General features: G+C 37.9%; 3 protein-coding genes across 9 annotated transcripts in view; 2 read left to right on the forward strand and 1 right to left on the reverse strand.

Annotated features, from left to right (window-relative positions):
* Nucleotides 1–3,199, forward strand: part of TRIM23 (tripartite motif containing 23) — a 33,188-nt gene extending 29,989 nt beyond the window's left edge. For all 3 annotated transcript variants that reach the window (XM_030566508.1, XM_030566510.1, XM_030566509.1), the window contains one exon: nucleotides 92–3,199. In XM_030566508.1, coding sequence (XP_030422368.1) covers nucleotides 92–271 — 180 coding nt within the window. In that variant the 3' untranslated portion in view covers nucleotides 272–3,199. The remainder of the gene's footprint in view (nucleotides 1–91) is intronic.
* Nucleotides 3,200–6,174: 2,975 nt separating this feature from the next.
* PPWD1 (peptidylprolyl isomerase domain and WD repeat containing 1) lies at nucleotides 6,175–22,527 on the reverse strand. 5 transcript variants are annotated; one of them, XM_030566502.1, is made up of 11 exons: nucleotides 22,342–22,523; nucleotides 19,702–19,804; nucleotides 18,806–18,906; nucleotides 17,816–17,936; nucleotides 15,424–15,871; nucleotides 14,616–14,806; nucleotides 13,778–13,967; nucleotides 11,648–11,829; nucleotides 10,315–10,396; nucleotides 7,760–7,942; nucleotides 6,175–6,517 (listed from the first exon to the last, which is right to left on the reverse strand). In XM_030566502.1, exons 1-11 carry the CDS (start codon nucleotides 22,490–22,492, stop codon nucleotides 6,374–6,376), a joined length of 1,896 nt encoding a protein of 631 aa, XP_030422362.1. In that variant the 5' UTR covers nucleotides 22,493–22,523; the 3' UTR covers nucleotides 6,175–6,373. The 5 variants fall into 5 exon arrangements, with proteins under 5 accessions (XP_030422362.1, XP_030422363.1, XP_030422367.1 ...); XM_030566503.1 differs by lacking the exon at nucleotides 22,342–22,523 and adding an exon at nucleotides 20,991–22,257; XM_030566507.1 differs by lacking the exon at nucleotides 19,702–19,804 and having other exon boundaries at nucleotides 22,342–22,426.
* CENPK (centromere protein K) overlaps nucleotides 22,526–24,013 on the forward strand; it is a 43,799-nt gene continuing 42,311 nt past the window's right edge. The window contains exon 1 of the mRNA XM_030566516.1: nucleotides 22,526–22,658. Within this exon, the coding sequence (XP_030422376.1) occupies nucleotides 22,656–22,658 (3 nt within the window). The 5' untranslated portion in view covers nucleotides 22,526–22,655. The remainder of the gene's footprint in view (nucleotides 22,659–24,013) is intronic.

Raw genomic sequence — 24,013 nt, forward strand, 5'->3', positions numbered from 1 at the left:
AGTTCTAAATAATCTGTATTCTTATCAATGAAAGTGAAATCTCTAGAAAATTTACCACGTGCATTTAAAGTAATGCCTGGCTCTCTTGCAGGATGTAGCAGGGGCTCTTTCAGTAGAAGAAATCACAGAAATGCTGAGTCTCCATAAACTCTGCTGCGGCCGTAGCTGGTATATTCAGGGCTGTGATGCTCAAAGTGGCATGGGACTATATGAAGGATTGGACTGGCTTTCAAGGCAACTAGTGGCCGCAGGTGTTCTGGATGTGGCTTAATTTCACAACAGTTGCAAATTAAATTTGTAATTCATTTATTTGCATGGGTTAGGATGTTGTAACAAGGTCTGCATTGTGGAGATGGAGATTTATGTAGAGCTCTGGTTATAGAAGAAAATGTATGTGGCATCTGCTTATCAAAGATTGTGGAATTGGTACAGTAAACATTGTGCAATTGCTAAAGTTTTTAAAATTTGGTAATGCAAAAGACTAATAGGGTGTGGTGGCTGCTAAGGTGCCTAGATAGATAGATATCTATTTTTTGTGAAACTATGTTACTTCCAATTTGAGCAAACTTTTTTCTGCTAAAACACTGTATCTAAATTGGTCTAATATTCATAATAAAGTCACAGAATTTACTTACTATTAGACTAAAATTCTTAGCAACTTAGAAATACTTATCCAAAAAGCAACTTCAAAAAAACCCAAAATAATAAACTCTTGAGCTATTTAGAAAGCAACCAAAACTCTGGATGCTCTTTGGTAACATATTATACCACTTGTAGTACATTTAAAAAGGCATTAGCTTAAACTTTGCTTTGAAAACTCCATATAGACATTACAAGAAAGTAAGTTATTCCCCAGTCATTTATTTATTAGCCTTATTGCATGCCATGGGATGTATATAGGGCTAGAAAGTGGTAAGAACATAGTCTTCTTTCTAGGACCTTGCAGATTTAATGGGTATTGGCATTAACTACCATTAGTAATAAAAGATGCAGTTAAATGAAAACAAAGCAAAATTAGACACATTAAAATGTCTTCTTTCCATGAATAATACAAAATATATTGATTATAGATGGGAGTTGCCTGTGCCTGCCCAAGGACATAATGTGTCTTTAGAGATTAAACTTCATCCTTAAGAAATCAAGTGAACCTAAGAACTTCCTAAAGAAAGCAGTTGAAATATCAGCCCACCTATATATTTGTACATGAGTTGTTTCTGGAAAAAGGTAGCAGCCTTAAAATATTGAGTAACCTACTGTAAAAGCACTGCACGCTTAATAACTCTTACTTAGAACTGCAGATAGTAAAATCTGATCTAAACTTTTAGTGTCTGATTCAGATTCTTTATATACTTGGAACTATTACCAGTGCCTGTATTCAAAGATTATTCATTCATGAAATCTCAGAATCTTGGGGCTCTATCTGTTTAAATTTAGAGTAGATTGGAATAATTTATTGATGTCTCCTCTTTTGCTGTGCACACAGTTCTGCTCAGCTTTGTCTGTGTGGTGAGCACTCCTGGTGTGACTCCTCTGTTCCCTTCTGTAACTGTAACCCCTGGAAAGTGAGGAGGCCGTGCAGAAGGAATACTATGGTATTAGTACGTATTTTGTAGCATTTTCCCCCACCAGATACAGTAGGTTAAAGCAAAGAATATATAAACAAATTATTTTAATACATTTGCACTTCAGGAAGAAGCAGTTGTGGTAACTGCTCCCTCCTGATACACTGGTTTATAATCACCTCCATTCTTTGCATTTCATACTAATGGTGTAATGTACATTAAGCTTGGTGAAACTGAATGGTTTGAATTGTAGCTCAAGTGACAAGTGTCATTATTTTCAAAGGTGTAGGTACAAATTAAGCTTGTCTTCACATTTAGAAGCGATCTTAAAAATCCTTGCACCCATACTAGAATGCTAAGAGAAGGATTTTACAGACACTAAGTTCAGATGTATTTGAAAGTTATATTCTCTTTCAGAATACACTTGATAATATTGTATATAATTTACATGGACTGAAGAGTTTTTGCTGCCCAAATCAAACTGAAAATTGTTCACCTTTCAGCCTGCAATCTTTTGCACAATAGACATTTTCTGCCCCTTTGACTACTTACTTAGCCTATATTGCAGACCCAGCATAGACCTTCATAATTCTTTGACTGTCCTTTTCATGGTTTCATTTTCAAATATTAACAAGCTCTAAGTAACAGACACTTTAGCTGGAAGATTTTTAATGAATAAAACATGCATTGGTTGGAAGATCTAATATGAAATTTGTCATTTTAGTTGGAACATTCTATATCTTCAGTGGGTTCAATTGTACATGCTCTCCCACTCGGCTGTTACTTCTTTTGTTTTCTCTGGTTATTTTCAAGCACTCAGAAAAACCAGTCAATACTTTGAAGGGCTTATAGAGAAGAGAATGTTTGGGGAAAAAAATTCACTTACTTGTCTTTTACTTTCAGAACAAAAAGTTCTGTTGCAAATGTAGTATACTTGCATAAGTGTTATTTTTTAAATGGAAACTAATGTGACTGATTCAAGTAACTGTGAAAATAGGACTTGCATTTGTCTGTGAACTCTTCAGGTGTTTTCAGGTAAACTTAGATTTATTTGTGTTATAAGTTAATACTATATATAAACTGCTTCAATTGTAAATTTTAAATGTCTTGAACTTTAATTCAGTTTTTAGTGTACTAACTTATGCAAGTTATGATTGGGATGTGTTTCTCACATTCTGTTAGAATTAAAAAAAATTACAAGTACTGCAGAGAATTATCTGGGTAAAACTAAATCCTGAATTGTTTAAAAACTTTAGATTTTGGCTTAATTGTGAAATTGAGTAAACATAACCTGTGCAGTGACTGCAGAAAAGTGTTTTTAAATTAATCTTGTTTCAAAATAGTAAACAATAGTTAAGCTATTTGAGCAGTAATGCCTGACTTCTTGGTATAGTCTAACTTCCATTGTATGTAACTGAACTTTTTCTAATTCTGCTTGTGGACTGAAAGATGACTGAGGTTCCGTCTGCAAGAAGATATTCGCCAGCAGTTCTTGTTCTAGGCTACTGGAGCAAGGTTGGGTATGGTAGTACTTCACAAAAGAACAGCTCTTATCTGATGGAAGAATGATTTAGCTAATGGGTGTTTCTGAACTGCCTTGAAATTTTTTTTCCAATAAAGAGAATACTTTAACCCTCTGGTTTAGGGTACTATCCTTCTTTTGAGCACTTTCATTTAAACCACTCTTGTTGCAGGTTAATCTAAGAATAGGAGTATGAGTATTTTGATAGTCAATCTAATGCTAGAATTTGGAAGTTGTTCACATTGAAAAGGTTATGGTCTGAAGATGACCATTTCATGATTCTGAAAATGATGGCACTGGTATCCAAAATTCAAGGATTGGACTAGATTAGAACCTACCTTCAAAAAACTCTGATACAAAAAAAAGTAACTATTTAGAAAGTAGGCCTCAGGGATTTCACTTTTAATACTAGCAGAAAACCAGCTATCCATACATTTTAGCTAAGGTTATTGTGACTATCAGGTATAAATCTCAACACTTAAAAGACCTTGACTGAGGTAAACGCACTTTGCATGTTTAAAGTGCAGCTTTACTCAGAAGTGGTATTTTATCCAGATGTGTGTACACACATTTGTCGTCTGACTTCAGTCACAAATCATATCACTGATTTAATACAGCTGCCATACTGGATTTGTATTCCTACCTGTGTGCCAGGAATTTCTATTTCTCATTGATACTATTGTAACTCCCTGAGTGAGAGAAGAGATGTTGTGGGATGGACAGTGCTTTAGCATAGTGCTGCTGTGCCTGTTCTGTAATCTGAGGTTGAATCCAGGTGGGTGATTCTTGGGGGGGGAAAAAACTTCCAGGTTCCTCTGACAACATCAAGACTGCAGTTTAATACAGAAAAAAAATGCTAACAATAAAAATAGGTTGTATACAGTGTTGTATCCACATCAGTTCTAGGATATTAGAGACAGAGTGAGTGAGGTAATAACGTTCACTGGACCAACTTCTGTTCAAAAGCTTGTCTCTCTCACCAACAGAAGTTGGGCCAATAAAAAAAACAACACCCCCCCCCCACCGTGTTTCATTGAAAAGAAGGGCAGAGTTAGAACACAAACTACCCTCTATGTATAAATACTTAGCATTGATTATACTTCTAATACAATTAAACCTATTTTTGAATTAATGCAGGACTATTGAAGTGACAGTTTACATCCAGTGTGCTGTTGCATTGAATTTAGTCTAAGCTAGGGCCTTCCTTTTGACAGTGTTTTAGGCAGGAGACGAGGAAGAGAAGGTAGGCAAAAATGTGTTGGTTGCCAGCATGACATTAAGGGAAAAGTGTAAGCCAAAATGGGGGTTTAGATTAATCTAACTCTGGAAATACTAATGTCACTATAAGCCTTGTAGTCCTGTGGAAGTTGGAAGAAATAAGACCTATTTAATGTAGAGAATAGAGGGAAGATACTGTGGTATGACTACTTTACACCATGCTGGCAGATTCTGAGGAGGATGAAACTATATGTATAGAGCAGCACTGGGCTCTTACTCAATGTATCCGCCTGCTGGTAGTATAGCAAGGAAAAGCGTGTGTGGGATGACCTTACAGCATGGAAGTCCTCAGCTTCTTGGGGTTAGTTGCTGCTGGCAAAAGTTGGAGGTGTTCACGCTGCTCTAACCCAAGAAATGAGGCAGATGCCCAAGGGTTGTGGAACTGTAAAAGGTGATTTTTAAACTTTGTCCACACCCCCAACACTGTTGACCTGTAATCCATGTAGGTCAGCCCCAGCCCTCTACATTTTTGTACAGAGATGTCTTAATTAGGCTTCAGGGTACCGAAACTCCTAGAATCTTTCCATTCACCTCTACATATCAAAATTAACTGTTCAACTATTGAATGCACATGCTTTGCCCGATATTACCCTAATTCAATATGCTACCTACAGCTATAATCTCTTGTACGCTATCTAAATTTATAGACAGATCTTTGAAAAAAAAAAAGCATATCAATGGTGTAAGTTTTTTTTAAAGGCTAAATCTAATAACCAGTAATTCCATATTCTGCCTGACTCTCCCCAAAAGTCATTAAGTGTAACCTCTTAGCAACCCTTATTGCATTATTCCGAAGTACTGTAATGATACAAGTGCCGAGTTCTGCTACCCAAAATAAATGGGGAAAGTACAAACCTTCATAAGGAGTGGAAGTTCAAATTACATGCAGCACTCACTTGCAAAGATCCCCTGAAATCCTCTGAGGAAAAGTGTGCTAATCTAGGGTGAAGAGAGATTTCAGTTGAACATGGGAAAAAGCGCTTTGGCATACTGCAATGGTTTTTTGTAAACGGGCTACCCTAAATGTTAACCCAATTAAATCTTGTGCTATGGCCTAGGATTAAATGAACCCAACAAATAGTTTTTGACAGAGTTAAAATTACTTTATAAGGAGAGCATTTAGTGATACGATCATGTTTGACACAAGTTCACTAGAAGTCTGTAAAGGTGATATCAGTTATCTGCTCTTCATTTAAATAAATGACATTACTAGAACACCTGAAATGGTGAAGAGATCTCAGTCAACCAGGTATTTTAGTGGAAAGAAATACTTGTGTAGAATTTAAGACGGAACCAGAAGTTTTAGTCTACTGCTAGCAATTAGTGCTCTACTACAGCCCAAAATCAGGCAGCTCATGTCAACTTAAACAGGATCTTATGCATTAGTATTTCAGTAACTGACCCTTAGTTTGCCACCCTAAGGATACGCAGTCTCTAAAGGACAGAGGCAAATCCCATGTACTGTCATAACTTTTTTTTTCCTAATTTTGGGATGGATGTGCATGCATGTGACAAAAGTGGCTGTGCTTGAAAGGCTGTATTAATTAGATTAGAAACTGCTCTGCAGACTATTAAGTGCTCATATTTGCTCTTCCAAAAAATATCCATTTTGATGGGGAAAACCTATTTTTGGCACGAAATATAAACTCAATAAGGAAAATGCAAACAGAGAAACTCAGTAAAGAAGACATTAGCAAGAGTCATAGGAAGTTAAATTAACATGCTCATGATTATGCAAAATCCTACCCTTCAGACATTTTGAATGTACAGATACACATAATTTAACATAGAAAAGATGCAAGAGACAAAAACTTAACATAGTCACCTTTTATTTTAAAATATAAAGTTATTAAAAATACAGTTTGGGGCATTTCAGCTACACGATTGGTGTTTGTTCAGTCCTGGGGGTTTCCAGAGCGAAGAACTATTAAAAAATGAAGTCCCACTGCTCAGTGTGTTTGCTTTTGGATCCCACAACATTATTTTTAAGGTAAGTTTTTCAAATTCTATTTTACTTCACAGTGATATTAATGATGCTGACATCTTCATACGGTTTGTCAGTTTTGGGATTTACTTTCACATTTGAGATTCTCTGAACAACTTCCATTCCTTTAGTTACTCGTCCAAAGACACTGTGCTTGTTATCCAGCCAAGGCTGTTTAGGAGGTGGAACAAAGAGAAGAAACAATTTTTGATAAAATATTAAGCATTCTGTAGGTTAAATAGTAGGACAAAAGAGATTTAGTGCTAGAATAAATGAACGCAAAAGCAATTGTAGATTAAGGTTATTAAATTTTAAGCTTTACACTTTAAAGTGCAAAGTGTATTCACTGTTAATTATTCTAACAAGTATACAGTGAAAGCATAGTGTCTATTACACTATTCAACTCTGAAGCTAGTTATCTCAATTTGTTTATACCTAAGCATTAATAAAATAATCTTGCAAGGCAAAAATGCTAGCTATGCAGTCATTTTAATTCAGACCTTCAATGATTAAAAAATAACTTTTCTAAATGGAATATGTTTGCATACATTCTATTCCAGCCTATCTCTATATGAAAACTAATGCTTTCACATGCTTGAAACTCAGTTGTGACAATATAATCTACTTTCACCACCACTAGAAAATGGGTAAAATTCATATTTGTGAGGAATTAGGTCATATGTTGTTAACATTTCCCTGCATACCACTAAAGCTACCTCAACATCAGCTATTAAATTGTTTATAAATGCCCCTAAAACAGCTCTAAAATGGCAAGTCTCTAAAATAGTAAAATGATGGTGCATATGCAGATTGCTTCTAAGGACATCCATAGGCTACAGCATTTTGAAGGGTTGTGTTTTGTTTAAGACTCACATACCAAAAAGTTTCCTACTTCTAGTATACAGCAAACTAAGTCACACAAAAATGAAAGTATTAATGGAGAGACTTTGGGGCCAAATCTTGACCCTCTGTGCAAAGCCAGAATACAACAGGCCATAGACAGTAGTAGTATCTATACCTGCTAAATCTTCACAACCCATGCAGAAGTTTTGCCAGTCTTAGTGAGAGGGATATTTTTTAATAAATAAAAATTAAATTGTAATGTTAACAGCAGAAGATGTAACTCCTGTTGATATAACATTCCATTGTCTACAATAAGATTTAAAATTTAACATGTGCCTTTTACTCAAATTCTCAAGTCTAAAGCCTAAATCACAAGTTTAATCACTGCTTCTAAAGGACATTTTTCAGCTAAACTTAAGCAATGTGCTTTTGTCACATCATTAACTACACATTAGCTGGACAATAGCATCTTCCTTTCTCACTAGAGAACTGGCATAACTGCTTCTTTACATAGTACCATCATGGTTGATCTTCAAATCAGATGTTAACTAGGTTTTAAATATTACGTACAGTTGGTACCACTGTTATGAAAAACTGGGAACCATTGGTGTTTGATCCTGCATTTGCCATACTAAGTGTGTAGGGTCTGTCATGTCGTAAAGTTGAATGAAACTCATCTTCAAATTCTCCTCCCCAGATGCTTTCACCTCCCATTCCTGTACCAGTTGGATCACCAGTCTGAATCATAAAACCCTGCATAGGAATTAAACACACCATCACATTTTGCTGTAGAGCATACAAGATTTGTTTTTAAAACTGACAGATTTTTATATAAAATATGCAAGTGTTAGAATAAAACCCAGAGTGCCCCAAATAGTTGGGTGTTTTTTATTTTTGTTTTTAAATGATGGCTAGCTCATCATCAGAATAAGATTCTCTGACATATCTTGTTGTTGAGATTACATATCAGCCTGTAGGGGTTATGTACTTGTAATTCTGTACCTTCTGCAAAAGTGTTCGGTTTTATTTTTCTATCCCATACATCAGAAGTTTAAAGCTTTACAAGCTGTGCATTCCTGCAGAAAGCACAGACCTGCCTAACCCCTACATGCCTGCTTTGAGTTCTAAGTCATGTCATATCAGCCTGTTGCACACCAGAGCTAGTGGAAAGGGATGAGCATCTGGCATGCCTCTTGGCTTTTCACTTGTGCAGTCTGGCCCCCTTGCATTTTTTTTCCCTTTGTTTTTCTTTTATCCTTTGGAAGGAGGGTGTGTTTTGTTTTTGTTCCCAATTAGAGATCGATCCCTCTCCCTAGCTCATGTTGTCTTCTGGCACTTTTTCTGCAGGGAGGAATCTATTTCCTGTTTCTCATTGTCCAATTCAGCTGGAAAGTAAACACAAGGGAACATCCCAGAGGGAGCCTAGATCCTTTTCTGGGGAGGAAGTGTTAGCAAGAATGCCAGACTCCTTGCGAGGGGACTATTACTTGACAGCTTTTCTCCAGAGCACAAGGGCTGGGGAATTTTAGAATGTTTCCTCAAAGAGCTCTCAATGGTTGAAGACAGACTTCCCTGCTGTATTTCAAACGGCAAAGAGCTCTAACCTGCCCTTGCCAAGGGTCTCAGCTGGCGGGGGGATGACACAGCGATGTCCAGACTCTCAGCTTGTGCTAACAAGCTGTCCAGACTCCGAACTTGTTCTCCAGGTAGAGCAAGGATTCGAGTGCTGGGAGCAATTGTGGCAGAGCTTCCATTTTGTGTCTCCTAAGAGTGCTTCCTCCTAGTCAAAGCTCCTCTTAGCCTTCGTTTTTTCTTTGGGGCCAACTCCACCATGCCAGAAATGAAGGGGAGAAGGTCTGGGGTGGTCACATTCTGGGAATAATCCCTAAAAATATTTCATCCTTTACAAGATAAATGAATGAGCAACCTTGGCGCCTTCATGGACAAATCAGAGCTTCTGTATTTGCAGGAAAAGTGATTCAGCCCAAGTGATTTTGACTAGGGAAAGGATCAGGATCAAGGAAAAAAAAAGTTTCTCTTGCAAAATCTTCTTGGTACATCCTAGTTCACAGAAGATCTCAGAATGTGTCATCACAAATATCAGTAGTCTCATTGCAACTTACTTCTACTGATGTCACAGAGTAATGCATTCTGCGATATCTTCAGTGAACTAAGCACAACCAAGACTTTGCAGAGAGTTTGTTTGCTTGTTTGTTTTGTTTTTGTCCCGGGTAGCCAGGACATTCAGTATAGTAAGGCAGAACCTCAGAGTTACGAACACCTTGAAAATGGAGGTGGTTTGTAACTCTGAACAAAACGCTATGGTTCTTCTTTCAAAAGTTTAAGAACTGAACATTGACTTAATACAGTTCGAAACTTTACTTGCAGAAGAAAAATGCTGCTTTCCCTTTACTTTTTAGCAGTTTCTTTAACACAGTACTGTACTGGTTTTGCTTCCTTTTCTTTTTTTTTTTGGTCTGCTGCTGCTTGATTGTGTGCTTAACTGGTCAGTTCGTAACTCAGGTTCTACTGTAATCTGCACTTAGCTCAACATCTCAGTTTTCAGGTTGGCTCTGCAGTTTACCAGCAAGACTACTACTTTTAAACTGAACCATAACCTTACTAAATCATAACATTCTTCAAAATCTAACAGTTCCCTGTAAAGGCTGAAGGTCTCTATGAAGTATCAGAGGGGTAGCCGTGTTAGTCTGGATCTGTAAAAGCAGCAGAGAATCCTGTGGCACCTTATAGACTAACAGACGTTTTGGAGCATGAGCTTTCGTGGGTAAATACCCACTTCTTCAGACGCATGTGGTGGAAATTTCCAGGGGCAGGTATATATATGCTAGCCACATGCATCTGAAGAAGTGGGTATTCACCCACGAAAGCTCATGCTCCAAAACGTCTGTTAGTCTATAAGGTGCCATAGGATTCTCTGCCGGTCTCTATGAAACAATTCCAAAAAGGACAGTGTAACTGATTTAAATATAATAATTCACCATGCTTAAAATTTAACCAAAAAAGCAATATAAATGACGAATTCAGACAGAACTGGCACAAATGTCTTATGCTCTGTATTTTGAGTCATACAAACCCATAGGAAAAGCATTAGTCTTGTAAATTACCTTGATAATACGGTGAAATGTGTGCCCATTGTAGTAACCATTCCTGCTGTGTACACAGAAATTCTCCACTGTTTTGGGGCACCTGCAGTTGCATAACAAATTTAAGGCAAGACTAAATAATACTTATTTGTACTGCAGTAGTGCCCTAGGGGCTCCGCCTGAGATCGAGGACCCATTGTACTGGGCACTACACAAAAAAAACACATAAGCTTATACATTCTTTGGGGACATTGTCTGTCTTAACAGGTAACTGACGAAGAGCGGGAAGCATAGATGGGTGCAATGACGTGCCCGGGGTCACACAGCTGGTCAATATCAGGGCCATAAAAAAAGCCAGTTCTCCCAAGTCCAAGTCTAATGCCCTAACCACTAGACAGTATTTCCTCCCCATAGTTCCACTTACATACTGTAGATAAAATTACCAAGTATTAACAAGTATAAAGTGGAACCAACATTCACAACAGCAGTAGTAGTATGAGAAGGCGCAGACGCTGGGGTACAGAAGTACAGATGTGAACAGAGAAGATTTTATTCATCAACAGTTGTACAAGAACCCTTCTCAGTTATGTGCCAGCAGTTGAACATAAATGGCATAAAGCTCATGCATAGTTGCACATAAAACTTTCTCCATTATAGGATACAATTTTGATGGAGAAGGTAGCTCTCGTGAGAGGTTTCAGGTTTGCAATGGCACGAAATTTATGCATAAAGCAATTCCTTTTGGAGTTGCAGGATGCATCATCCCTCTGGTTTAGAAAGGTGTTGCCAGATCTGCTGCTGCCAACCACATTTTCTATTCTCCTTTCCCCTAGACTGCATGAAATAGCACAGCTCTGTTATCTCTGCAGTAACACATAACTTGCACAAAACAGTGCTGGTATCACACGAGCATCTGGGGGAGAATCAGAAAAAGGACAAAACAAGGTAAAAAGAGCAAATCCATAAATCAAAAATAAAACACAGAAGAAAGGAAACGTAGTAGGTGAGATTTGACAACTTAGACATGATACAAGCAGACTTGGGGGGGGGGGGGGGGATTTACAATTTCTAAGGAGTACTCTAACAACAAAAAATGTTTAGAACCACTGCCCTTGCTGCTGCTTTAAGCTATTTTTTGCCCCTAGTGTGCTTGCTAACATCCCAGCAGTTTGATTTATATAACTTATGAGGCAAATATGCAACCAATAATATTATGTAATAGGAGTCCTTGGATGGGGAGCAGGGGAAATCAAATTGTAAGCAGTCCTCCTGCCCCAGTAACTGACAACAAAACAGCCTCAAAGAAAGGAACAATAAAAGCAAAACTACTTTTAAAAAGGTACCAAATACATACTCAACAGGGAAAAGCTTGACATGAATATCTCCCATACTTGTGTGGATAATGGCACTATCAGAAACCCTTTTGGGGCCTTCAGCTTGAGTGGCTGCCATGACCTCTTCCTTAGATGGTTTCTCATTAAATACATCTCTGTCAGAATCTGCACTCTTTGTATCTTCTGGCTCACGTTTAGTAAACTGAAGAACAAAAAGACAAAAGGTTGCTACCTTTATATTTTCTTATTTAGATACCATACAAAGCTTCCCAGCTAAAAGTCAGTGAGAAAGATATTATAAAAGTCTATCTTCCTGCATTTCAATATATGTGAAATAAAGACTGACAATCCTTCCACCTGCATATTAAAGGTCACAATTTCCAGTCCAGATATAAGCCAGTTAGTTTATAAGTCGCCCCCACCTCCCAAGATGGATAAGTAAAAATGGAAATTTTTTATGACCCATTCATAAGCCAACCCTATAATTCAGGGGTTGGCAGACTTTGGCTCCCGGGCCATCAGGATAAGCTGCCCGCAGGCTGAGATGGTTTACCTCGAGCATTCGAAGGCAGTGAGGTAAACCTAAGTGAACAAAAAAAAAAAAAAAAGTGTCCCAGTCCACCAGCTGCTCACTCTAAAGGGCCAGGACAGCAACTGATGGGGAATTTGAGAGGAGGGAGGGATGCGTGGGGGGGGGGGGGGGGAAAGAGAAGCTGAGGGTCAGGGGAGTAACCCCTGTGACCACTCCCCACATGACCCCACCCCTAGTTCAGGTCCTCCACATTCTCCCCATTCCATCCCTTCCCATCTTAGCGGGGGCAGGCCAGGGAAGGATGTGTCTGGCCTGGATGGAGCTGCTTCAGCAGGCTGGACAGCGCGGCGGCAGAGTGCTCCGGTGGACCGGGCAGCACGGCCGCAGCCTGCCAGCCCCAAGCTGCAGCTGCTTCGGAGGCTGGGGGGAGAGCAGCATGCCCAGAAGTGGAGAGACTCTGGCCCTGACTCTTCCCTTCCTGCTCTGCTGCCTCTCCCCCTCTCTATACCTGTTCATAAGCCGACCTTCTCTGATGCTTCCCTTTTTTACTAAAAAAAAATTTGGCTTATGAATGAGTATATCAATAGTTTTTTGTGATCTCTCTCCCTTATACCTTTCGCCTGCCTTTAACATTGTTTTATTTAAAAGGGAAGAATGTAAAAACGTGTACAGGTAAAGTATATCATACTCAGGCAATGCTTCTTGTGCTAGGATCAGACAGAGTTTGAAGTTTCCCTTGATTTCATTACATGGATACAGTAAGTACTCTTATTTTGTCTTCATACTAATATAATACTATAGAAAGCCAATGATTAATTCAAAGAGCCATTTTTCATCCACAGCAATATGATCCCTAGACTAGTGCTCAAAAGGCAGAAGACAAAACTAGTTAGAGAAAACACACAATAAAGGTCAAACAGTAGAGGAGTGTCAACATACAGCATCAAGTGTGTACATTATAAAGTTTCAAATGGCAATTACAGTCACTGAAATGCACTATATATTTGCTGTATGTTTGATAAATAAAAAGGTCCTAGATCTGTCAACTTTTCTTCCTGGTCTATACTTTTGCAAGTTGTGTGTTCAGTTCTATAATTGCCTTCTGATAGTTTAGAGTGGAGCACGCACACTTGGTGCTGTATGGTAACAATCAAGGTTAAGCACAAGTACTGGTTAAGCAAATGACAGTCAGGTTTCTGCACCAAATGTCTGTTACTTGTCTATACAGTGCTTAGCACAAATGAGCCCTGATCCTTCATTAGGCTTCCCAGGCACTACAGAGTAATTACATAGCTATATATAAATATAGCTTCAAAAGAAATCCTAACTACCAAACACAGGAACTAAAACTTTACTAAGATATAAAGGAGTCCAAGATTCACAATTTCTTGACTAACTCAGTAAAAACTGAAGGATCATAAAGCTAGTCTCAGATAAATCCAAGCTAAAAATTCTGAAATACTGTTGTAATTTAAGGAGTCTTGTCTGGGAAAGTTGTCACTACCAAAATTCTTCAAGTCAAAAAACACTAAAAAGTCTGTGAGAAGTTGTTTAAAAAACAAACACACAAAACTGAATCATTTCTATCTTGGATTAGTCTAACAGACACCATACCTACCATGTAAAACCTGTTCTTTTTGAAAGATGTGCAGACTATTGTTGGATCTGCTTGGATATTCTGGAGTACAGGGTTTTCAGATGCCTTCATCTCTATAGTGGTTGCAGCACGATGTTTCTTTGCTACACCTTGGAACAAAGCCAGTTGCATCACCCTGATATTTTCCTGTTTGCCCAAGATACGAATACACCTATAATACATGGTGTTTAAAAACAAAAACAAAAAAAGAAAAGTATAACTACTGTTAAACTTCCATGTCATACAGTTAGTCTCCTCCAGCCATAACTAGACTCTTAGCAGAATTCAAGAAACACTGCTCCTCATCATATATATAAAAAAAATATAAAAAAGAGAGAGAGCACGCGCGCGAGAGCAGGAGGGAATGCTATTACAAGCTTATTTACAATGCTTTCCCTTTTCAAAACTGTTACAAAAAACTGACTACTCAGCCTTTCCTACCCTAAAAATCCCCAAACCATTGATCCTCATTTATTCTACCATGCAACATTATAAACAAAAAATGGTCATTAACTTTCCATTAGTGTATCTGATTGTATTTACTATTAGCCAGAAATTGACTGCATGTGCAAAATACTTATTCCAAGGATTTTTATGCATATCTTCTCTCATTTACCAAGTTTTAAGCCATAAAATTCAATATTTGGCATACAAACAGTTCATTTTCAACCTAATTTAATGACCTCCCAAATAAACTGAAAGATCTATTAACATGCAAAATTTTAAATTGAACAAGAATATTAAAAAATTGGCTGAAATTAGACTCTTTGAGACTAACCATTATATGTAGGTGCATAAACACATTTGGAATAAGACTTACCGGTTAGTTTCTACATTTATGACCTTAATACCCAGCATTGTTCCATAGAGCACAAAGTGTCCAGTTTCATCAAAAATTATGTTAATTAACCTGACTGCATCCACCTTCTCCAACTCACGCTCAACAGCCATACGTCGGCCAAACTCCATGTCTGGCAGCTGTTGTCTCATCTGTTGCAGCTCAGTAAACATCTACAGAAACAAGACAATCACCAATGGTATGAATGTACAATAATGCTGTGATCTAGCAAAGCATTGAAACGCATACTTAAAACTTTCACTTCAGTAGAATTACTCAACTACTCACAAGTTTAAATAAATGTTTGAGTGAATAATTCAAGTGTTTTCTTTAGCTAAAGCAGGAACTGAAATATACACAGTTAGAATTATTTTTCTTTTGACTATCAAAACACAAGCTGTAGTTAGTATCCAAGACCCTGGGCAAAGAAAAAAAAGTAAGATCTTTCCCCTTACATTTTTTTCCTGATTTTGATTAAAGCAGACTTTTTTCAAATGCTTTCTAGCAAATGGGCAGTCTAGCTGCACAAAAATTACAATGTTTCCTAAATGAAAAACAGCAATTAAATTTCAAAGTATATTCAGCACAGATTAACATGTAGAAGTTAGATACCATAGAAGTATAAGATTAAAAGATGCTAATATAGAAAAAAACTCCTTTGTAATATAAGGTAAGTAATAAAACCCATCTTTATAAAAACGAGTGATAAAGTTAATAAAAGGTACTGGTGAGTAAATTAATATACAAAAAAAGAAAAGAAATCAGAATATAGAAGCAAAATTGAACTCACACTCAGGGATTCATCAAAGACTCTCATAAGCTTCCCAGTCAAGAACCTGAAAATTCTAACTTTTCTATCGGAACCAATAGTGGCCATTTTCTTGCCATCAGGTGAGAAACATATACTGGATGGGTAAGCTTTACATTTAGCAAATTCATATAAATCGGTGTCTGTTTTATACTCCCAGTTCACATTTTTTGGGAATTTATATTCATGAGGAGGCCCAGTCCAGTATTCAATCATTCCAGACTTGTCAGAAGACACTACTACTTTGTAGGTGGGGTTCAGCCGTATCTGAGTAAGAGGGGATGTATGGAGTTTATCAAAAACATGAAGTGGCTGGTTATTTCCTCGACCATCATATATGAATATCTTTCCTGTGCTCTTCTCAGAAGATGCAACAGAAGATATGGCATCTCCAGGGCAGTATATCCATTCACACTGGCCAGGGTAGTAGCTGGAACAGAAAGTAGAGGAAAAAAACAAACAAAATAAGCAGGCCTTGATTTACCTAGATAGATATGCATAACAATTTGCTAAACAGACAAGGTGGGTGATGTAATTTTTTTTTATAGGACTAATAAAAGATATTACCTCACCCACCTTGTATGTCTAATATTCTAGGATCAAAATGGCTATAACAATACTGCAAACAACACTTGGCTACACATTCGTCCACAGGCTAGATTTCTGTTCAGTATTATTTTCGATATTACAGATAAAGAGAGATCAATAATTCGATAGTCCAGAACATATGTAGCAAGCTACCTCCTCAACTTTTTGAAGTCAAGTGAACTATCAATTTGAAATCAAATGGCAGAGGCAATTTTTGGGTAGAATTATTATTTACTAGCTTTGGATAATATGTGGTCTATGACAATTCAGTGGTGTATTACTGAAGGAATGTGCCAGTTACCTAATCTCTGCTCTTCCACAATGCTTCACAAAGTAGTTGTGACAGGACGTTAGGGTACAGACGGTAGGTGGGGAAAATTGGGATGTGATCCACTACAATATCTGGTGTGGAAATCTATTAGTACTAAACTTTCATGACAATGGCATTTCTCTTCTGTCCTGAAATTGATAATTTTAAGTCAGATTTTGGTGCAACTGAAAACAAAGGCAATTGTGCCATCAAATTCAACAGGAGCAGGATTGGGTCCTACAATAAGTCACCAGGACTGTATTACAAATTGATTAATAAAAAGATCAATAGATTATAAATTGCAATAAACCACGAGGACCAAATTTATATCAATCAAGAATTCTGAAGGAATTTAAAATGAAATGGTTTAGCTGCTAACAAAGATATGTACTCTAATTAAAATGAACCAGAGGATTGAAGAATAGCCAATGTTATGCTTATCTTTTAAAAGGATGCTAACAGATACCCTGGGAATCATCTGATACTGAAATAAGGCTCATTGGTCTATCAGCTAGTTGAAACAATACTAAAGCTAGAATTATGAAAAAAAACAACTAACATTAAATAATACAAAGAACCAGGACAGCCTCCGGGAACAACTATGCTGTCTAGAATTCTTCGACAACTCAACTAGCAAATCCCTAACAATTGGTAGATAAAATTATTTTGGACTTGCAAAATAATTTTGGTCAAGATCCTCAAAAAAGAAGCTATTAAGGAAATTAAGTAGCTGTGGCATGAAAGCCAAAGTTCTGTCATGATTAAAAACTGGTTAACAGGCAGAAAACAAGAGAACAGCTGTCACAATGGCAGTACAGAGACCAGACTGTGATCAGCTCTCCAGTTAAAAACAGTAGCTCCTACCCTAACTGGGAGGATTTAAAAACTGGTTGTAAGTGGACTGTTAAATATTAAAGTAAGTAGAAAAGGTAAGGTAAAATGAGAATAGGATTAAAAAAATAAAACAGATCAGCCCTAATAGAAACACACTGTTAATATCGCAGTAATAGGTGTGGTACAAAATGCCTATGCTAATATGATATTTTCAGAATGAGAAATACTAAAGACCTGACAAGAACTTTCTGTGGGCTACAGAACTCTTGTTTTTTCATTGTTTTTGCTCTCTTATCATGAGATATGACTACCATCATGTATCTTGTCATATGTTACATGACATATCCTCAAATGTCAGGTGCATGTCATACTGAAAAATATGAAAAAACTTTGTTGCACACTTTTTACAGCAGGAGATTAAAGCCACATATAGTACAATTCTACATATCAGGAAATCTCTAAACTGCTGGGCACATTTCTAATAGCACACACTCCCTTAACTTAGTTAAATAAAGGCTGATTGGAATTTTTTCTTTTTTAAACTTAAAATGATCAAAAATAATTTGGTTTAATTCATTCTTATTCAAAGTACTCAAACACTTATGATCACCAAAAATGTTTTTACAGAATGACATGACTTACCCAAGTTTCAGCATGTTGATCATATCAAAGTTCACTACATCAAACACCTTCATTGCTTTGTCATCCCCAACAGAACAGAATAATGCCCCTTCGGAACTAACTGCAATACTCTCAATGACCCCTGTTACAATAAACCCAATATAATATTAAAACATTGAAGAGACAGATACTCTTCATGCTTTGTTTTGAACGTTGTATTTACCACTTTGAAGGATTATTCAATTATCATTCTGTACTACAGCTTTAAAATACACATACTATATACAACAACTGCAGGCTCTAAATACTGTTCTCAGATCTGAACATTTTAGAGCCTGCAATTGTTATATATAGTATCTGTACTTTAAAGCTGTAGTACAGAATAATAATAAATATGATAAATAAATAATAATAATAATTTATTATTCAGTTCTACATTGCACTGTTCATGTCTGCATTGTCTTGGGGTAGTTAGCCACTGTACAGAGAATGAGTGACCCAACATAAAATTGCTTATTTTTTTAATTGCTCCACTAATCCCACTTAAGAAAATAATGTGCTTTTTTTGGCTCAGAAAGGATCAAATTTTGTATCTGTAAACATACTTGTTAAAGTCAATGGTAGCAATTAAACTTTTGGAAGGACTCTAAATATATTTTTAAAGCTGATTGGTACATCTAATTAAAAAAAGCAATTTACAAGTTTTACTGTTACCATGAACAATCAGTATCATCAAGTTCTAAAAATGAAGCACAGAAAATTATAAAATACATTGTTAAGAATCCTATAAACCATACATCTAACAAACATTAAAGTTTATTTCTACACTAACTCCTAATCCCTCAGAATCCTACTGCATAATGGAGAAGGATCAGATTCTCCAACTTTGGAGAATACCTGATGAAAAATATTTAACTACTGCTAGATACTGCAAATATAGAACATAGATAATAGAGTTGAAGAAAAGTTGTGTTCTAATAAAAACAGATCAAATACAATATAATTTCTTACCTAAATGGCTACGAAAATGTTTAACAAATTCAATCCCTTCTTCTACTTTCTTCCAGAATTTGACATGTCCATCATGGCTGGCAGTTATGATAAAATCTGTCCTGCAATGATAAGAGTATTAATTGAAACATAACGTTAAAAACTAGAGGGTGGAAGGGAAGAATCCATAATGGTGTACAAGATCAATTTTTACTAGTACAGCATAGCTACTGAAATGTATACGCATTTTTTTCCTTTTTCCTCACTCAGAAAAGTACATGAATATGTAATGTATTTGCAAATAGTGGGTAACAGCTAATATCAAGACCTTACATGGTAGTACAATATTCTTTATATCTTAATGTAAACAATCTTGAGTCTGTCAAAGTGTGCAGTAGCAGTTCGATCTTAGTATTAATAATTAAAAAGCAAGATATTACCTTCCCACACTGTGACTTGATTTATAAAGAGACTACACCAACTGAAACAACACACTTGAGTCTTATTTTTTTGCATGCTAATATTGTTAGAAGTAACATGCAATTATAAGAGGTTAGAGATTTTTTCTGTCTCTGCAGTTGTTTACTTTCTGATGCATCTGATGTATAGCTTCTCCTGCTTGTGTAGTTATTTCACATTGAAACAGGGATGAGAAAAAGTAATTTAAGAATAGGAAAATGGGATTTTAAATCCACAAAACTAAGCAAGGGGTTACACAGTACTACTTTTAAATTGACTAGATTTCAAATCTATGTCTCTTTAACCAAACCAAATCTATTTGAATTAGCTCCGAAAAATTTAAAATCTCACCTCCAAAATCAAGTTCCATTAGGAAAGTTTCTATTAAAAAAAACTTCCTATCATATACACATAAATGTTTTGGGACTGCAAGACACTGTGAAAAACAAAAGACTCACTTAGTACACACTACGTGTGTAATGACATCTCTGTGCATGTAACTGCGTTCATACATTGAAGCACTCGGAAGATTTTCAAGGTAGACATGTTCAAATTCAAGGACTGAACAAAATAAGAGAAAAGCAGAAATTATTTCCTTTTAATAAATATTATATCCTATCTTCTGCTCTCTATTATTTACACTTGGATTAGTTTACCTGCATTAGTTTTAGTAAAAAAGGTGAGATATCAGGGCATCATACTAACATTATGAATGAGATTTCTACCACTATTTTTTGAACCTGGATCTCCCAACTGCTGGCATGCTAGAAACAGCTACTCTCTCATTTCATTACTATTTAAATAAGCACACCATTTTAAACAAACAATTACACCTGTTTTCTGAAATGATAAAACAATATTAATGCCAAAGGCCAAAGTTTGTCCCTACATGCATTTTCTCCCTCCCTCTGCCCCACTCCTAATTAAGTAAACTTGAGCATCAAAGGTCAGAATTTGGCCTTATGCAAATACTTCTTTAAAGTGCATTATTTCTCACATAAAGGAAACCTTTCACAAAGACTTGAAAACAGACTATCTATAGAAAAAATCCTTGTGTTAGAGAATTACTATAATTTTCAGAATTTTGGGGACATGTATTTAGAATCAATACATCTCAGGTTGAGGTGTCATAATTTATTCCAAGAAGAGAGATAAACCTCGGGTCATGACTAATTAAGGATTTATGCCCCTTCTAAACACAGTTTTTCCTTTTAATTCTTACCAGTATTGTGTTATTCTCTGGAACACATACAACTTTGCAAGATTCGAAATAGATTGGACATTATTTGGATAATAAGAACATTCAGTCACAAACTGGTAAGGATTAAAAGAAAAACAAACAATGTTTAGAAGGGGCATAAATCCTTAAGCCTCTGGTCATTCGGTTTGCTACAGTCATGGACATCATTATCCTCCGTTTGATATGTTAATTGAAAACAAAGTCCACTTATACAGATATCTGAAGTTACTGCTTCTTATTTTAATTGAACATATTCTTGTCTTTTTCCTCTCAAGAAAGTATCCTCTAGGGACAACACACCAAAAATAACTAATATAGACCACCTTTTCTAATAACTACAGTCATGAAAGAACTCAAAAACAAACAAATCTTCAATCTTCTGTTACAAGGTTACAATATCTGAACAATAAGAAATGTGTTTACTGACAGGACAGATGTAATCACTGCTACTTTTGAGCACTCAAAAACATGTAGGGTACCTCACAAAAAGTTGTAATAACATTGTACCTGTCCTGTAGAGTTTGCAGTGTAAGTTTGACATGACAAAAATGTGTGATTCATAAACAGACTAAAAGGAAAGGAGAGAAAAATGTGACAATGATATCACACAATTATTGAACAGGGCAAGTACATATCTTGAAAGTTCCTTTTTTTTTTTTAAATCATCTTTCTCCTTCCATTTTTGGTGGTTTTCATTAAGCAACTAAATCAGCCTCATCATTTGTATGTCACTATTTAAGATCTAACAATTGCATCTCTACCCATTTCATTAACAGACTGCAAAAAGAATCAGATTCTTTATGGTCCAACTCCTTAAATGACAACTGTAGCTATTTGTCTAGCTGGAGGCTACTGCACTCATTGCTTTTTAATTTAGTAGGCTTGTGTGCGGCTGAAGAGTCAATTCCACGTTTGTATTATGGCAGAATCCATGATGGAGATGTCAATCAGGCAACTCTGTTAAAACTGTAGCAAGAAAATAACAAGCAGCTGATTGCCAGTAGTTGTCTATTTTTGAGATTTTAAGCTTTGTAAAGAATCTGTTCATGCAGGTGTTCTCCAAGAAGTATGTCTGTTGCTTTACCCTAGCTTTACAAATAAAATGTGATCTTCCTTGTAGTGAAGTTAAGCTTTTTCTTTTGGGTGGAGGAGTAATTAATCTTCATAAATGAAAGCATTTCAAACTGCAGGCCTCAGTGCACATGCTTAACTTCCATACTGTGAATAGCAGGGTTACTCGTGGTAGTAAAGCTACGATTGTGCCTGTTTGCACAATCAAAGCCATAGTGAGTGACATCTTGAAATATCTGTTCCTATAACCCTCTTTCTTAAGGCCAAGAGACACATGTGAGATTTAGAACAAGAAAAAGTTTCAAGTTCTTGTGCTGTGCAACCTTCAAAACAAGTCAGAGAATGCAGCATCTTAAATATTTGCCTTTGTTGCATGAATAAAGGAGAAACCACTCTTTGACAAAACACATATCCAGGTACTGCTCTTAGCCAATTCTACACCGAAGACAACAAACTTTACAGCACTGGCATGTAAATTCACCAGTTGGGGCACAACGTTTTCCCGATCACCTTTTATAACAACAAAACAAACGTACTTTTGTTACTTTTAAGAGGAGAAGGAGCTACTCATTATGGGCACGAGGCTGGATCATAGCCAGATTGGGGGCAGTTTTGACTCTGTCCTCTCAGAAATGCCAGCGGTGCAAGTGTTTCGGAGGCGTTTACCATCGCTCCAGCACCGCACTCCTTCCCGACCGGGGCCCTTGTCCCAGCGCCCGCCCGGACTCCCATCCCGGACCGCCCCGCTCCCCCGTGTCCCAGACCAAGGCGCGGCTCTCCGCGTTACCTCTCCTCTTTTTGGCCTGCGCAGCCTCCCCCGGGAGGGGCCCGACCCAGCGGTCCTCTTCCTCCGGTTCCTCATCTCCATCCCCAGCTACGGCACCCGCCGCAACCTCCTCAAGCTTCCGCCTCTTACGCTCCGAGTCGGCGGAGGCCATGTTAATGTGCGTCACACTCCTGCGACACACCCCGCCTGGGCGCCCGAAAGTGAGGGCGGCAGCGCTTCTCGCCGTCGGCCGGACACAACCAATGAGAGCGGAGCGCGCGCAGATTGAGGCGCGTCGGGAACCGCTCAGGTCGCCGTGAGGACTCGAGCTCGCCATGGTAACGGGCTGTTTCCCCCCATCCGTAGGCCCCCTCCCGAGTGTCTGCACCTCAGTTGCCCCAGGCCGCGCAGGTTGCAGGGAGTCCCCGTTAACTCCCCTAAAGGCCGCAGACGGGGGCTAAGCCTAGGGGGCCGCTCTCTGAGAGACCCAGTAACCACCCCCCAGTCCTGCTGTGGGGGTGGGACCTGCTGCTCCCAGGCTGTTTTGTTTCCATCGCCATGGGTGACCCTTCCCGACCGCCCTGCGTCGCCTGGGCTAATACCCTGCCAGGGCTGCCGCCCCGGGTGCCGCTGTCTCCCCTTTCGTCACCTCTCACTCTGGTACCTCATGCAGTGTGTAAACGCTCCACCGAAGTACAGCAGTACGGGGGAAGGGGCAAAGGACTCGGGCTTGCTCTTATGTCCATGCAAAGCAAAGGAGGCCTTGGTTTTTACAGGTTCAGTCTAGTCTCCCCACAGTAAGTTGCATAAGCATTAAGAGCAGCAAAGAATCCTGTGGCACCTTATAGACATGCATCTGAGGAAGTGGGTATTCACCCACGAAAGCTCATGCTCCAAAACATCTGTTAGTCTATAAGGTGCCACAGGATTCTTTTCTGCTTTTACAGATCCAGACTAACATGGCTACCCCTCTGATATAAGCATTAAGGTTTTCTGTCTTGGGCAGACAAAGGGTTTTTTTCATTTTCTCTTCATATGAGAGTTTTTTTCAGGCCTTTAATCATTCCCCATGCTCTTCTCTGACCTTCCCCTAGTTACACAAATGAAGAGTCCTGTGGCACCTTATAGACTAACATGAAAGCTTATGCTCCAATACATCTGTTAGTCTATAAGGTGCCACAGGACTCTTTGTTGCTTTTTACAGATCCAGACTAACAAGCTTACCCCTCTGATAGTTACACAATATTCTTTCTGAGATGCGGTGATCAGTACTGCATGCAGTATTCCATGGCGGTCACAGCATTGATTTATCTATTATAACATTTTAGGTAGTCTTTTCCATGCAGCTCCCTATGCATTGTAACATTTTGTTCTCTCTCTTTTTTTTTCTTTGAACTGAACTGAACATAGATTTTCATTGAACTTTTTCTAGTAACCGCCTGGTTAGATTGATGTAGTTTATTGATGTACCAGTAGGTGAAAGAGTAGTTAAATTTTTCCATCCAATGTGCATAACTTTTTATTGTTACCGACCTGTCTCTGTCCCTGCCACCCCCAGCCCTTAAGTGACAGCCCGCCCTGGGCAACAGGGTTGGGAACTTACTGGCCGCCTGTGGAATCCAGCTGGGCAGGAGTAGGGGAGCTGTCCAGTGGAGCATCCTGGTGACCAAATGCTACAGCCACCTTCACTGAC

The sequence above is a fragment of the Gopherus evgoodei genome, chromosome 6 (genome assembly GCF_007399415.2).
Source record: "Gopherus evgoodei ecotype Sinaloan lineage chromosome 6, rGopEvg1_v1.p, whole genome shotgun sequence".
Taxonomy (NCBI): domain Eukaryota; kingdom Metazoa; phylum Chordata; order Testudines; family Testudinidae; genus Gopherus; species Gopherus evgoodei.